The sequence below is a fragment of the Pseudophryne corroboree genome, chromosome 5 (genome assembly GCF_028390025.1).
Source record: "Pseudophryne corroboree isolate aPseCor3 chromosome 5, aPseCor3.hap2, whole genome shotgun sequence".
In the NCBI taxonomy this organism is placed as follows: Eukaryota; Metazoa; Chordata; class Amphibia; order Anura; family Myobatrachidae; genus Pseudophryne; species Pseudophryne corroboree.
The window spans coordinates 634,956,960-634,973,859 of NC_086448.1; the positions used below are offsets into that span (position 1 = coordinate 634,956,960).

The following is a 16,900-nucleotide window of genomic DNA, read 5'->3' on the forward strand; positions in this document are numbered from 1 at the left end:
CTGGACAACGCTGAACAGCCTATAACGTGAGCACAATAAAATAAAAACATGCGATTTCTATGTCCATTTGTATCACAAGTGTTGCTTTTAGTAAGTACAGTGTAAATAACAGGGGGGTAATGAAAGTATGGTCCCCATGAATCTGCATGCAGGTGCTTAGTAGTACATGGCTATAAATAAACATGAAGGGGTTGCCGGCTCCAGCAGCTCCCATAGTGCAGGCAGCAGCCGGCGGTGATGATGTTACAGTGACAGGAGTACGCCAGTGATGATGATGATGACTATCATTAGAGATCACACAAAGCCTGTGTGCAGCAGCAGCTGCGGCCCTGCCTCTTCCTGCTCCTCCTCCCCTACACGCGGCGGCGCTGCACACACACTGGCTGCTGCGTTGGTCTCTGCTGCTGTCAGGCTGTGTGCTGCTGCTGTCAGACGGAGCCGCGGCCGGGGAGCGGTGACTGAGCTGCGGGTCCTCCTCCTCCTGTAACACAGCGGCGGCTTCATACCCTGCACCATGGCCGAGCAGCAGACCGCAGCGCAGCTGGAAGCGGATCGCCTGGATCCGATGGATGATGCCGAGCTGGCCCTGGTGGGCATCAATATGCTGCTCAATAACGGCTTCAGGGAGTCTGATCAGCTGTTCAAGAAATACCGGTGAGGGGGGCGCTGTGCGTGTAACACGCAGCAATTGTCCCGCTGCTGCCCTGTGTGCGCTCCGTGATGTCAGGGTGGATGCTGTAATCACTGAGGACACGGAGGGAGACTCCCGAGAGTCAGCGCTGCATTCATATTGCTGATTAGGGCCAGTGTGTCAGTGAGGATCCACTGGTTAGTGCTGTGCCAGTCATAGTCCCCGCCTGATACAGTGACTGCTCTGCCAGTCAGGGTGCCCAGTGACTGTTGTGCCAGTCAGGGTCACAGTGTGATACAATTATTGCTGTGCCAGTCAGGGTACCCCAGTGATTGCTGTGCTGGTCAGGGTGCCTGGGCAAATGTATTATTAATGGGTATTTACTGTGCCTTTGGTAGATTGCCGTGCCATTCAAGTGGCATGGGTACATGGTGATCAGATGGTGCCATTCAGGGTTCCTAGATAATCAGTGTGGCTCATGTTCTGTTCCCTGGTCAGTTATGTATCAGTCAGATTGCTGGGTTGAATGAAATGATCTTGAGTCCTGTGTAATCACTGCCATTCAGGATTCCTGTGTGATCGCTGTGCCAGTTGGGACCCATGGGTAGTCACTGTCCGTTCTGAATTATGTGTGATCACTGCCAGGCAGAATCTCTGGGTAATGGCTGTGGCCTGGGAAAGTGCTGTGTACGGCAGGGTGCCGGGGTAATAATTGCCTGTCTAGAATCTGTACAAACAGTGTCAGAATAACGTCCCGTCTTTGTGCCAACAAGGATCATCATCTAATAACCAATTCTAGGTCCTGTGGAAACTGCACCAATGATGGTTTTTGTAAACAGAGAGTAATGGTCGGTTCGCTTCACTTACGATTTTGTGTTTTCACTTGAATATCCTGTTTAAACTATATGAGTCAGGTTCACTACTGTGCCAACCGGTTTCTGGTATTTGTGTTGGATTAGGTGTCTCACCTAGATATGTGCAATGGCATGTATTACATACGTTTTTTAAAAAGCTGGGACGAAAGTCTCAAAACAAATCCTGACATTAATTTGGGTTAATTCTGTTATTCATCCTTTGTACAATGTTGCCATGTTTCTGCAAATGGATGTGGGCAATTACAATTTCAAACTGAATTGTCATCTTGGAATATTGTTTAGGTTTCTGTATCTCTTGTCACTTGCTGACCTTGTTTTGTAACTCCATTATACCCCTTTCACATCTCCAATGCCGGATCCCACCCGGGAATTGGAAATGGATCCCTCCCGTGGACTGGGTCGGTTGAATAGGGGCGGAGGCGGCGCTTGGAGATTAGCTAATCTCTGCGCTGCCTCTCCCTATAGTAAATGGGTCCCGGATCGCTTCGACCCGGTGATCTGTTTACGCTGCCACAGACCCGGGAATAACACTGCTTTATTCCCGGGCTGAATTACCGGGTCAGGCGACCCGGGAATTCGGAAATGGCCCTTTCACACCGCACACTGACCCGTGTTGCCGGGTCGATACCGGGTTATTTGTGCGACGTGAAAGGGGTATTAGGGAACTATGTATCATTAAATATTTGTGGGATATTCTCCTAAAACAGAGGTTATTTAGCATCCCCCAGATGTACTATGGAGAGATCACACCAGATATATCCAATACCTGCCGCAGTCTCTTAATTTTCCTCTACAAATGCAGCCCCATAGGTTTCTATGGGGCCTGCTGTACAGTTTGGCCCTGGCAGGTAATGCTATCTCCAGATGGCGTTATTCTGTAGTAGCCTATGGTCTACTGTTTTGCAAATGTTTATCATAGTCCCCAGTGAAAATAATGGGAACTGCTATCTGCAGCGCTAATTAGCCTACTGTGGGAGATTTTATATTAGTACATAGCAGGAATACATAGAATCATGCAAAAAGTGCAGTTTCTGCATAATTTTGTGGGGAAACAAGTTGATAAATAGGAGCAGTAGCCTGTTTTCCGTTGCATGCTAAATATCCTGAGCAGAATGTAATGTGTACAGTAACCTTTATGTCGAGTGCATTTTTCAGCACTTCAACTTTGTGGGTGATCTGGATCTAATACATGGAATCTAAGGACTGCAGGATCTTTCTCCTTGTTACACCTTTTATTTGATTATAATCCTTTGTTTGCTGCCCAAGGTTCTTTACACACCTTAGACATATTTGTTGATTAAATATGAAAAACTGCAAAGAAGGCAATCTAAATAGGGAGGATAAATACAATAATATTATAGTGTAAGCATAGTTGTCAGCTGGGGTGTATCTAGGGGTCTGAGCGCCCATGGCAAAGTAAGGAGCTACCCCCTCCCCTGTATTTGAAATAGTAAAGGTGTGATGAAAAAGGGGAGTGTTCTTGTGGGGAAGGGGCATGGCCACACAAGCAGGCAGGAGCCAGTGTTATTGGCGCCGGTGTCCAGGACCGCCTACAGTGATTAAACTCAAAATAAACAAGGGCTGCTGGTAGCTGTAGTTAATTTTGAGTTTCTTCACTGTAGTGCAGTGCTGTGTCATACACTGGCGCCAGTTACAGTGGCTCCTGTCTGCTGTGCAAGTCTCCGGGCCAGGCGCTGCCCAGGGCGGCACACCAGGTAGGATAATACTTTATATAGCGCTTTCTCCCATAGGTCTCACGCGCTTTACAGACATCAAAGGCATAGTTTATGCTACAATGGATTAAGTATTACAGTTTGTGAGATTCTCCAGTAAACTCCAGCGTGTGCCCTGGTGTCTTGTCAAATCTGCACCTAACACTGATGCACAAGGAGTAATACACCCAAGGTCACCTACCTACTTCACATGTCAGTAGGGGCAGGGAGGGTACAAGAGCCTGGTGTCAGGGACAGGAGATGGCCAGGATTACTGTGCCCAGCAGAAGAGTCTGAGCACCATGTAAGAGCACACCTGGTACATGGCACCCTTCCTGTGCTAGAACAAGGGCCTGATTCAGACCCTGTCGCTGATGTTGAAAAAGCAATATGAAGCCGTGCGATGCTTTCGCATGTATGTGTGTGTGTGTGTATGGGTGGGGGCTGGATCCGGCATGCGGGGCCGACTTGCCCTGTGCTGTGCGTCCCTCCACATGTCAAAAAATTTGACTGTAGATGTGAATTTTTTCGCACATCTCGATCAGGTCTGAGTTACCCCCCAAGATGGCCTGCCCCAGAGTGACATGCCTCCTGCCATGCAGATGATTATTACATGGGTGTATACACATTGGAGTGCAGGTATCTCCAGCAGTCCCCTGCCCAGACCCCAGGCCTGTCTTCTCACCTGCAACTCTGCCCTCTCCACCTTTCAGTGCGCTCTTCATCTCAAAGCGTGCCCACTCATGCTGGATGACATGCAGGATCACCAGGATGATGTACTGAGGTGGCCGGGTTGGGAGATCGGAGCACTGCTCTGGTATCGCACCCTGTAACTGGGCCTGGCTGGGTCCCCCGACCTGCGGTCTTGTTGAGGCAGCCATCCTGCCGGCTACCGGCAGATCCCTCATCTAGTGACTGGCTCGGCATTGGGAGGGCAACAATGATACTGGGTGCCAGGGAGAAGGCTTACGAGAGGAACCAGCTCCAGTCGGGAGAGGGGGCGGTAATCCTTGTTACCCGACCCCCAGGAAAGCCGCAATTGTCTGATCTATAACCTCAGCCCAGTCACATTACAGGTGGCCGCCATCTTTCGAACCCCCTGTTTCTGGTGAAGTCCGCAGGGCACTCTGAGTAAACAGCCATTATTTCTCTGACGTCCTAGTGGATGCTGGGACTCCGTAAGGACCATGGGGATATAGCGGCTCCGCAGGAGACAGGGCACAATAATAAAAGCTTTAGGATCAGGTGGTGTGCACTGGCTCCTCCCCCTATGACCCTCCTCCAAGCCTCAGTTAGATTTTTGTGCCCGACGAGAAGGGTGCAATCTAGGTGGCTCTCCTGAGCTGCTTAGAATAAAAGTTTAAGTTAGGTTTTTTATTTTCAGTGAGTCCTGCTGGCAACAGGCTCACTGCTACGAGGGACTTAGGGGAGAGAAGTAAACTCACCTGCGTGCAGGATGGATTTGCTTCTTAGGCTACTGGACACCATTAGCTCCAGAGGGATCGAACACAGGCCCAGCCATGGAGTCCGGTCCCGGAGCCGTGCCGCCGACCCCCCTTGCAGATGCCGAAGTTGAAGAGGTCCAGAAAAAGGCGGCAGAAGACTTTCAGTCTTCATAAGGTAGCGCACAGCACTGCAGCTGTGCGCCATTGTTGTCAGCACACTTCACCAACAGTCACCAACTGTCACTGAGGGTGCAGGGCGCTGGGGGGGGCGCCCTGGGCAGCAATGTATAATACCTTTTTATGGCTAAAATACATCACATATAGCCCTTGAGGCTATATGGATGTATTTAACCCCTGCCAGATTTCACAAACTCCGGGAGAAGCCCGCCGAAAAGGGGGCGGGGCCTATTCTCCTCAGCACACGGCGCCATTTTCCTGCTCAGCTCTGCTGTGAGGAAGGCTCCCAGGCTCTCCCCTGCACTGCACTACAGAAACAGGGTTAAAACAGAGAGGGGGGGCACTTATTTGGCGATATGATTACATATATAAAAATGCTATAAGGGAAAACACTTGTATAAGGGGTTGTCCCTGTATAATTATAGCGTTTTTGGTGTGTGCTGGCAAACTCTCCCTCTGTCTCCCCAAAGGGCTAGTGGGGTCCTGTCCTCTATCAGAGCATTCCTTGTGTGTGTGCTGTGTGTCGGTACGTGTGTGTCGACATGTAGGAGGACGATGTTGGTGAGGAGGCGGAGCAAATTGCCTGTATTGGTGATGTCACTCTCTAGGGAGTCGACACTGGAATGGATGGCTTATTTAGGAATTACGTGATAATGTCAACACGCTGCAAGGTCGGTTGACGACATGAGACGGCCGGCAAACAAATTAGTACCTGTCCAGGCGTCTCAGACACCGTCAGGGGCTTGTAAAAACGCCCATTTACCTCAGTCGGTCGACACAGACACGGACACTCACTCCAGTGTCGACGGTGAAGAAACAAACGTATTTTCCTTTAGGGCCACACGTTTCATGTTAAGGGCAATGAAGGAGGTGTTACATATTTCTGATACTACAAGTACCACAAATAAGGGTATTATGTAGGGTGTGAATAAACTACTTGTAGTTTTTCCTGAATCAGATAAATTAAATGAAGTGTGTGATGATACGTGGGTTTCCTCCGATAGAAAATTATTGGCGGTATACCTTTTCCCGCCAGAAGTTAGGGCGAGTTGGGAAACACACCTTAGGGTGGATAAGGCGCTCACACGCTTATAAAAACAAGTGGCGTTACCGTCTCCAGATACGGCAGCCCTCAAGGAGCCAGCTGATAGGAAGCTGAAAAATATCCTAAAAGTATATACACACATACTGGTGTTATACTACGACCAGCAATCGCCTCAGCCTGGATGTGCAGCGCTGAGGGGGCTTGGTCGGATTTCCTGACTGAAAATATTGATACCCTTGACAGGGACAAGATTTTATTGACTATAGAGCATTTTAAGGATGCATTTCTATATATGCGAGATGCGCAGAGGGATATTTGCATTCTGGCATCAAGAGTAAATGTGATGTCCATATCTGCCAGACGAAGACACGACAGTGGTCAGGTGATGCAGATTCCAGACGGCACATGGAAGTATTGCCGTATAAAGGGGCGGTCCATCGGACCTGGTGGCCATGGCAACAGCTGAAAAATCCACCTTTTGTTACCCCAAGTCACATCTCAGCAGAAAAGGACACAGTCTTTTCAGTCTCAGTCCTTTCGTCCCCATAAGGGCAGGCGGGCAAAAGGGCCAGTCATATCTGCCCAGGGGTAGAGGAAAGGGAAGAAGACTGCAGCAGGCAGCCCATTCCCTGGAACAGAAGCCCTCCACAGCTTCTGCCAAGTCCGCAGCATGACGCTGGGGCCGTACAAGCGGACTCAGGTGCGGTAGGGGGTCATCTCAAGAGTTTCAGCACGCAGTGGGCTCACTCACAAGTGGACTCCTGGATCCTACACGTAGTATCCCAGGTGTACATTGGAAATTCGAGACGTCTCCCCCTCACAAGTTCCTGAAGTCTGCTTTACCAACGTCTCCCTCCGACAGGGAGGCAGTATTGGGGAACAATTCACAGGCTGTATTCCCAGCAGGTGATAATCAAAGTACCCCTTCTACAACAAGGGAAGGGGTATTATTCCACACTATATTGTGGTACTGAAGCCAGACGGCTCGGTGAGATCTGAAATATTTTGAACACTTACATACAAGCGTTCAAATCAAGATGGAGTCACTCAGAGCAGTGATAGCGAACCAGGAAGAAGGGGACGATATGGTGTCACTGGATATCAGGGACGCTTACCTACATGTCCAAATTTGCCCTTCTCACCAAGGGTACCTCAGGTTCGTGGTACAGAACTGTCACTATCAGTTCAGACGCTGCCGTTTGGATTGTCCACGGCACCCCGGGTCTTTACCAAGGTAATGGCCGAAATGATGATTCTTCTTAAAAGAAATATGGACGCTTTCCTAATAAGGGCAAGGTCCAGAGAACAGTTGGAGGTCGGAGTAGCACTATCTTAAGTAGTTCTACGACAGCACGAGTGGATTCTAAATATTCCAAAATCGCAGTTTTTTCCGACGACACGTCTACTGTTCCTAGGGATGATTCTGGACACAGTCCAGAAAAGGATGTTTTCTCCCGGAGAAGAAAGCCAGGGAGTTATCCGAGCTAGTCAGGAACCTCCTAAAACCAGGAAAAGTATCAGTGCATCATTGCACAAGGATCCTGTGAAAAATGGTGGTTTCTTACAAAGCGATCCCATTCGGTAGATTTCACGCAAGAACCTTTCCGTGGGATCTGCTGGAAAAATGGTCCGGATCGCATCTTCAGATGCATCAGCGGATAACCCTGTCTCCAAGGACAAGGGTGTTTCTTCTGCGGTGGCTGCAGAGTGCTCATCTATGAAAGGGCCGCAGATTCGGCATTCAGGACTGGGTCCTGGTGACCACGGATGCCAGCCTGAGTGGCTGGGGAGCAGTCACACAAGGAAAAAATTTCCAGAGAGTGTGATCAAGTCTGGAGACTTCTCTCCACATAAATATACTGGAGCTAAGGGCAATTTACAATGCTCTAAGCTTAGCAAGACCTCTGCTTCAAGGTCAGCCGGTATTGATCCAGTGGGACAACATCACGGCAGTCGCCCACGTAAACAGACAGGGCGGCACAAGAAGCAGGAGGGAAATGGCAGAAACTGCAAGGATTCTTCGCTGGGCGAAAAATCATGTGATAACACTCTCAGCAGTGTTCATTCCGGGAGTGGAAAACTGGGAAGCAGACTTCCTCAGCAGGCATGACCTCCACCCGGGAGAGTGGGGACTTCATCGGGAAGTCTTCCACATGATTGTAAACCGTTGGGAAAAACCAAAGGTGGACATGATGGCGTCCCGCCTGAACAAAAAACTAGACAGATATTGCGCCAGGTCAAGGGACCCTCAGGCAATAGCGGTGGACGCTCTGGTAACACTGTGGGTGTACCAGTCAGAGTATGTGTTCCCTCCTATGCCTCTCATACCAAAAGTACTGAGAATCATAAGAGGGAGATGAGTAAGAACGATACTCGTGGTTCCGGATTGGCCAAGAAGGACTTGGTACCCGAAACTTCAAGAGATGTTCACGGAAGACCCGTAGCCTCTACCTTTAAGAAAGGACCTGCTCCAGCAGGGGCCTTGTCTGTTCCAAGACTTACCGCGGCCGCGTTTGACGGCATGGCGGTTGAACGCCGGATCCTGAAAGGGCATTCCAGATGAAGTCATCCCTACCCTGGTCGAAGACAGGAAGGATGTAACCGCAAAACATTTTCACCGCATTTGGCGAAGATATGTTGCGTGGTGTGAGGCCAAGAAGGCCCCTACAGAGGAATTCCAACTGGGTCGTTTCCTACATTTCCTGAAAACAGGACTGTCTATGGGCCTAAAATTAGGGTCCATTAAGGTTCAAATTTCGGCCCTGTCGAATTTCTTCCAGAAAGAACTGGCTTTAGTGCCTGACGTTCAGATGTTTGTAAAAGGGGTACTGCATATACAGCCTCCTTTTGTGCCCCAGTGGCACCTTGGGATCTCAATGTTGTTTTGAGTTTCCTAAAGTCACATTGGTTTGAACCACTCACCACTGTGGACTTAAAATATCTCACATGGAAGGTGACGATGCTATTAGCCCTGGCTTCAGCCAGGCGTGTGTCAGAATTGGCGGCTTTATCATATATAAAGCCCTTACTTAATTTTTCATTCTGACAGGGCAGAATTGAGGACTCGTCCTCAATTTCTCCTTAAGGTGTTTTCTGTTTTTCACATGAACCAACCTATTGTGGTACCTGCGGGTACTAGGGACTTGGAGGACTCCAAGTTACTTGACGTTGTCAGGGCCCTGAAAAATATGTTTCCAGGACGGCTGGAGTCAGAAAATCTGACTCGCTGTTTAGCCTGTATGCACCCAACAAGATGGGTGCTCCTGCTTCTAAGCAGACGATTGCTCGCTGGATTTGTAATACAATTCAGTTTACACATTCTGTGGCAGGCCTGCCACAGCCAAAATCTGTAAAAGCCCATTCCAAAAGGAAGGGGGCTCATCTTGGGCGACTGCCCGAGGGGTCTCGGCTTTACAACTTTGCCGAGCAGTTACTTGGTCAGGGGCAAACACGTTTGCTAAATTCTACAAATTTGATACCCTGGCTGAGGAGGACATGGAGTTCTCTCATTCGGTGCTGCAGGGTCATCCGCACTCTCCCGCCCGTTTGGGAGCTTTGGTATAATCCCCATGGTCCTTACGGAGTCCCAGCATCCACTAGGACGTCAGAGAAAATAAGATTTTACTTACCGATAAATCTATTTCTCGTAGTCCGTAGTGGATGCTGGGCGCCCATCCCAAGTGCGGATTGTCTGCAATACTTGTACATAGTTATTGTTACAAGAATCTGGTTATTCTTGTTGTGAGCCGTCTTTTCAGAGGCTCCTTCGTTGTTATCATACTGTTAACTGGGTTCAGATCACAGGTTGTACGGTGTGATTGGTGTGGCTGGTATGAGTCTTACCCGGGATTCAATATCCTTCCTTATTATGCACGCTCGTCCGGGCACAGTATCCTAACTGAGGCTTGGAGGAGGGTCATAGGGGGAGGAGCCAGTGCACACCACCTGATCCTAAAGCTTTTATTATTGTGCCCTGTCTCCTGCGGAGCCGCTATATCCCCATGGTCCTTACGGAGTCCCAGCATCCACTACGGACTACGAGAAATAGATTTATCGGTAAGTAAAATCTTATTTATTTGATTATACTCCCTGGTGGCACCCCTCCTTGGACGCTGCTCCTGGCGAGTGTTGTCCTGGTCAAAGGGTAGATACACCCCCCCTTTACCAACCGATACTAACTAGGGCTCTGGCTTTTGCTTTTATATTGTGATATTCACTGAGGAGCAGCAGTCCTCATTGTGTGTATGTACCTGGTCTTCTGCTAAAAAAGAGATTAAAATTTGTCTTGGCTTGTACAGAACTCTTGAAGTAAAACACTATCTAACTTTTCTCTAACGTCCTAGTGGATGCTGGGAACTCCGTAAGGACCATGGGGAATAGCGGGCTCCGAAGGAGGCTGGGCACTCTAGAAAGATTTAGGACTACCTGGTGTGCACTGGCTCCTCCCACTATGACCCTCCTCCAAGCCTCAGTTAGATTTCGTGCCCGGCCGAGGTTGGATGCACACTAGGGGCTCTCCTGAGCCCTTAGAAAGAAAGTATAGATTTAGGTTTTTTATTTTCAGTGAGACCTGCTGGCAACAGGCTCACTGCAGCGAGGTACTAAGGGGAGAAGAAGCGAACTCGCCTGCTTGCAGCCGGATTGGGCTTCTTAGGCTACTGGACACCATTAGCTCCAGAGGGATCGACCGCAGGCCCAGTCCTTGGTGTTCGGTCCCGGAGCCGCGCCGCCGTCCCCCTTACAGAGCCAGAAGCAAGAAGAGGTCCGGAAAAACGGCGGCAGAAGACATCAGTCTTCACCAAGGTAGCGCACAGCACTGCAGCTGTGCGCCATTGCTCCTCATGCACACTTCACACTCCGGTCACTGAGGGTGCAGGGCGCTGGGGGGGGGGGCGCCCTGAGCAGCAATAAAAACACCTTGGCTGGCAAAAATACCACAATATATAGCCCCAGAGGCTATATATGTGGTAAATACCCCTGCCAGAATCCAGGAAAAAGCGGGAGAATAGGCCGCGGAAAAGGGGCGGAGCTATCTCCCTCAGACACACTGGCGCCATTTCTCCTTCACAGATCCGCTGGAAGGAAGCTCCCTGGCTCTCCCCTGCAGTCTACACTTCAGAACAGGGTAAAAACAGAGAGGGGGGGCACTAAATTTAGGCGCAATATATATATATACATATATATATATATATATATATATATATATATTATAAAAAGCAGCTATAGGGGACATAACTCAGTTAGTCCCTGCATTATATAGCGCTCTGGTGTGTGCTGGCATACTCTCACTCTGTCCCCCCAAAGGGCTTTTGTGGGTCCTGTCCTCATTCGGAGCATTCCTTGTGTGTGTGCGGTGTGTCGGTACGGCTGTGTCGACATGTTTGATGAGGATAATGATGTGGAGGCGGAGCAGATGCCTTTAGAAGGGATGTCACCCCCTGCGGGGCAGACACCTGAGTGGATGGGCTTATGGAAAGTAATGAGTGCACGTATAGACTCCTTATATAAGAAAATTGACGACATGCCTAATGTGGGACAGCCGACTTCTCAGCTCGTGCCAGCCCAGGCGTCGCATGGGTCGTCAGGGGCTCTAAAACGCCCGCTACCACAAGCAGACCCAGATGTTGACACTGATACTGACACCAGTGTCGACGACGATGAGTCTAACCTAATGCCTACTAAGGCCATTCACTGCATGATTGAGGCAATGAAAGAGGTGTTACACATTTCTGATATAAGTACAGGTACCACTAAAAAGGGTATTATGTTTGGAGAGAAAAAACTACCCGTAGTTTTTCCCCCATCAGATGAATTAAATGAAGTGTGTGAAGAAGCGTGGGCTTTCCCTGATAAAAAATTGGTAATTCCTAAGAAGGTACTAATGGCGTTCCCTTTACCGCCAGAGGATAGGTCACGTTGGGAAACACCCCCTAGAGTGGATAAAGCGCTCACACGTTTGTCTAAAAAGGTGGCACTACCGTCTCCGGATACGGCCGCCCTCAAGGAACCTGCTGATAGAAAGCAGGAGGCGATCCTGAAGTCTGTGTATACACACACAGGCATTATACTTAGGCCAGCTATTGCGTCAGCTTGGATGTGCAGTGCTGCCGCTGCGTGGTCAGATAAACTGTCAGAAAATATTGACACATTAGACAGAGACACGATCCTGTTAACCATAGACCATATAAAAGACTCAGTCTTATATATGAGAGATGCACAAAGGGAAATCTGCCGACTGGCATCTAAAGTAAGTGCATTGTCCATTTCTGCTAGGAGAGGCTTATGGACTCGCCAGTGGACAGGAGATGCAGATTCAAAAAAGCACATGGAAGTGTTACCATATAAGGGTGAGGAATTATTTGGGGATGGTCTCTCGGACCTAGTTTCCACAGCAACGTCTGGGAAGTCAGCATTTTTACCCCATGTCCCCTCACAGCCTAAGAAGGCGCCGTTTTATCAGGTTCAGTCCTTTCGGACCCAGAAAAACAGGCGTGGAAAAGGCGGGTCCTTTCTGTCCAGAGGCAGAGGTAGGGGAAAAAGGCTGCAACAAACAGCAGGTTCCCAGGAGCAAAAGTCCTCCCCCGCTTCTTCTTCCAAGTCCGCCGCATGACGGTGGGGCTCCCCAGGCGGAGCCAGGTACGGTGGGGGGCCACCTCAAGAATTTCAGCGACCAGTGGGCTCGCTCACAGGTGGATCCCTGGATCCTTCAAATAGTATCTCAGGGGTACAAACTGGAATTCGAGGCGTCTCCACCCCACCGGTTCCTAAAATCTGCCTTGCCGATTGCTCCCTCAGACAGGGAGGCGGTGCTAGCGGCAATTCACAAGCTGTATTCTCAGCAGGTGATAATCAAAGTACCCCTACTTCAACAAGGCCGGGGTTACTATTCCACACTATTTGTGGTACCGAAACCGGACGGTTCGGTGAGACCCATTTTAAATTTGAAATCCTTGAACACATACATAAAAAAATTCAAGTTCAAGATGGAATCGCTCAGGGCGGTTATTGCGAGCCTGGACGAGGGGGATTACATGGTATCCCTGGACATCAAGGATGCTTACGTGCATGTCCCCATTTACCATCCTCACCAGGAGTACCTCAGATTTGTGGTACAGGATTGCCATTACCAATTCCAGACGCTGCCGTTTGGACTGTCCACGGCACCGAGGGTATTTACCAAGTTTATGGCGGAAATGATGATACTCCTTCGAAAAAAGGGAGTTTTAATTATCCCGTACTTGGACGATCTCCTAATAAAAGCGAGGTCCAAGGAACAGTTGTTGGTGGGAGTAGCACTATCTCAGGAGGTGCTGCACCAGCACGGCTGGATTCTGAATATCCCAAAGTCACAGCTGGTTCCGACAACACGGCTACTGTTCCTGGGTATGATTCTGGATACAGTCCAGAAAAAAGTGTTTCTCCCGGAGGAAAAAGCCAGGGAGTTGTCATCTCTAGTCAGAGACCTCCTGAAACCAAAACAGGTATCGGTGCATCGCGGGTCCTGGGAAAGATGGTGGCTTCTTACGAAGCAATTCCCTTCGGCAGGTTCCATGCCAGAATCTTTCGGTGGGACCTGTTGGACCAGTGGTCCGGATCGCATCTTCAGATGCATCGCTTGATAACCCTGTCTCCAAGAACCAGGGTGTCGTTACTGTGGTGGCTGCAGAGTGCCCATCTTCTAGAGGGCCGCAGGTTCGGCATACAGGACTGGGTCCTGGTGACCACGGATGCCAGCCTTCGAGGCTGGGGGGCAGTCACACAGGGAAGAAACTTCCAAGGACTATGGTCGAGTCAGGAGACTTCCCTTCACATAAATATTCTGGAACTAAGGGCCATCTACAATGCCCTAAGTCAAGCAAAATCCCTGCTCCTACACCAGCCGGTGCTGATCCAGTCAGACAACATCACGGCAGTCGCCCATGTAAATCGACAGGGCGGCACAAGAAGCAGGATGGCGATGGCGGAAGCCACAAGAATTCTCCGATGGGCGGAAAATCATGTACTAGCACTGTCAGCAGTGTTCATTCCGGGAGTGGACAACTGGGAAGCAGACTTCCTCAGCAGACACGACCTCCACCCGGGAGAGTGGTGACTTCATCCAGAAGTCTTCCAGATGCTGGTAAACCGTTGGGAAAAACCACAGGTGGACATGATGGCGTGCCGCCTCAACAAAAAGTTAAAAAGATATTGCGCCAGGTCAAGGGACCCTCAGGCGATAGCTGTGGACGCTTTAGTGACACCGTGGGTGTACCAGTCGGTTTATGTGTTCCCTCCTCTGCCTCTCATACCAAAGGTATTGAGAATAATAAGAAAGCGAGGAGTAAACACCATTCTCGTGGTTCCGGATTGGCCAAGACGAGCGTGGTACCCGGAACTTCAAGAGATGCTCTCAGAGGACCCGTGGCCTCTACCGCTCAGACAGGACCTGCTACAACAGGGGCCCTGTCTGTTCCAAGACTTACCGCGGCTGCGTTTGACGGCATGGCGGTTGAACACCGGATCCTAAAGGAAAAGGGTATTCCGGAAGAAGTCATTCCTACGCTTATTAATGCCAGGAAAGATGTTACGGCAAAGCATTATCACCGCATATGGCGGAAATATGTTGCATGGTGCGAGGCCAAAATGAGAGAGATATATATATATATATATATATATATCTCATCTCATCAGCAGCCATTGCGTGGTGTTCTGGGTCAGTTACAACTTGTACTCATGAGATATATCCTATGCTGGAAAGCCAGTTACCCACCAGAGTTAATTTTCATATTTTTCGTATTTTGTTTTACTTAACGTCCACTTCTGTACAGTCTGCGCTTAAAAGCAGCGGTGCTGTGGTAAGGTCATTTGGACGCTGCTTGTTCTGCTGTGGGTAATCATCCATACTGGTGCATAGAATAAATGTGAGATCTGTTCTATTCATATTTTGATATTGTTTAATTAGATTTAGGGGTGTATTCAATTAAAGTCGGATCCATTCCTACATGCATTTGTCGGAATGGATCCGACAGGACCTATTCAATGAATGGCCAAATCCTGTTCCCGACAATCTCAATCCGACTTTAAAAAAAAGTTGGATTGAGGAGATGAGGGAGCTGAGAGGGGGAGAGCAGGAACCCAACGGCTACAGCAGCGTAGCAGGAAGATAGGGCACCGCCGCCAGACCTCACGGCAGCGTCCACCGGGCCCAAGCAAGCGGGACCTCGCTTGCTGGAGCCGGGTGGACACTGCCGTGAGAGGCGGCGGTGCCCTATCCTCCAACTGCGCTGCTGTAACCGCTGGGTTCCTGCACTCAAACCCCCCCCCCCCCCCCCCCACCCCACCCCACATCTCCTCAGCGCCCAATAGCTCCTGGACCACACCCAACATGTTTGGCTCGGTCACGACCGTGTCAGACCGACTTTTTTAAAAGTCGGATTGACAATTGTCTGAAACGGGACCAAAACCTGTTGGATTTGGCTCCATTTCCGAAAGCAGCACGTGGAACGGCGGCTATTCCGCTGATTCATGTGCTTCCCAACAGCTTCCCGACAAGTCAGATTTCCCGAAAAATTAGGCTGGATTGAGTAGGTTGGAACCCCTTCTGACCTATTCCAGTTGGAAACTGCCGTCTTTCCGACAAGACGGCAGTTTCCGACTCCAATTGAATGTACCCCTTCTGCATGAATCACATTAAAAGCTTATTCTGACCTGAAATGTCTGGTACTTGGAGAAGTTTAAACTATATATTATGTTATATTATGTACTCAAGGTTAACAGTATTTGAAATGATTACATCATCTTACTATAGACTACAGAAGTCATTACGTAAATCAGTTGCAAACAGTATCTGAATTCCCTGCATTACCAGCATTATAACTGGCACTGTATTTGTATAGGCATTTCTCATGTACAGCCACAGAACTGGCCCTTGAAAATACAAAAGCCGCTTCTTGCTGTATAATCCCCAGCAGCCACATCCTTCCGACATCAGCTGTGTAACTAGTTAACTCCTATTAAAGTGCAAATGTAAAGCTATTGAAACACAGGGCTTGACAGGAGACAGGGCAGGCTGGGCGGGAGGACAGGCACAGCAGTCAGGGCAGGCTGGGCGGGAGGACAGGCACAGCAGTCAGGGCAGGCTGGGCGGGAGGACAGGCACAGCAGTCAGGGCAGGCTGGGCGGGAGGACAGGCACAGCAGTCAGGGCAGGCTGGGCGGGAGGACAGGCACAGCAGTCAGGGCAGGCTGGGCGGGAGGACAGGCACAGCAGTCAGGGCAGGCTGGGCGGGAGGACAGGCACAGCAGGCTGGGCGGGAGGACAGGCACAGCAGTCGGGGCAGGCTGGGCGGGAGGACAGGCACAGCAGGCTGGGGGGGACAGGCACAGCAGTCAGGGCAGGCTGGAGGGGACAGGCACAGCAGTCAGGGCAGGCTGGGGGGGACACTCTGCACATGCACTCCTGTGAATGCCACAATACAGGCCCAAATCTACGCTGGGGCTGACGAGGATCTGCTTCCTCCCTGCATAATCTGGTAGCCAGGCAGCAAAATGTAGGGGTCATGGTTACCCCTCCACCGGGATTTGTTGAGACCTGTGTAACATATTTCTCTATCGTCCTAGTGGATGCTGGGGTTCCTGAAAGGACCATGGGGAATAGCGGCTCCGCAGGAGACAGGGCACAAAAAGTAAAGCTTTTTCAGATCAGGTGGTGTGCACTGGCTCCTCCCCCTATGACCCTCCTCCAGACTCCAGTTAGATTTTTGTGCCCGGCCGAGAAGGGTGCAATCTAGGTGGCTCTCCTAAAGAGCTGCTTAGAAAAAGTTTAGCTAGGTTTTTTATTTTACAGTGATTCCTGCTGGCAACAGGATCACTGCAGCGAGGGACTGAGGGGAGAAGGAGTCAACTCACCTGCGTGCAGGATGGATTGGCTTCTTGGCTACTGGACATCAAGCTCCAGAGGGACGATCACAGGTACAGCCTGGATGGTCACCGGAGCCGCGCCGCCGGCCCCCTTGCAGATGCTGAAGTCAGAAGAGG

At 50.0% G+C, this 16,900-nt stretch overlaps 1 protein-coding gene across 1 annotated transcript in view; it reads left to right on the forward strand.

Moving 5' to 3' along the window:
* Positions 1 to 226: 226 nt before the first annotated feature.
* The window catches only part of TTC39C (tetratricopeptide repeat domain 39C), a 174,313-nt gene continuing 157,639 nt past the window's right edge, over positions 227 to 16,900 (forward strand). Inside the window, exon 1 of the mRNA XM_063923603.1 lies at positions 227 to 654. Coding sequence (XP_063779673.1) covers positions 515 to 654 — 140 coding nt within the window. The 5' untranslated portion in view covers positions 227 to 514. The remainder of the gene's footprint in view (positions 655 to 16,900) is intronic.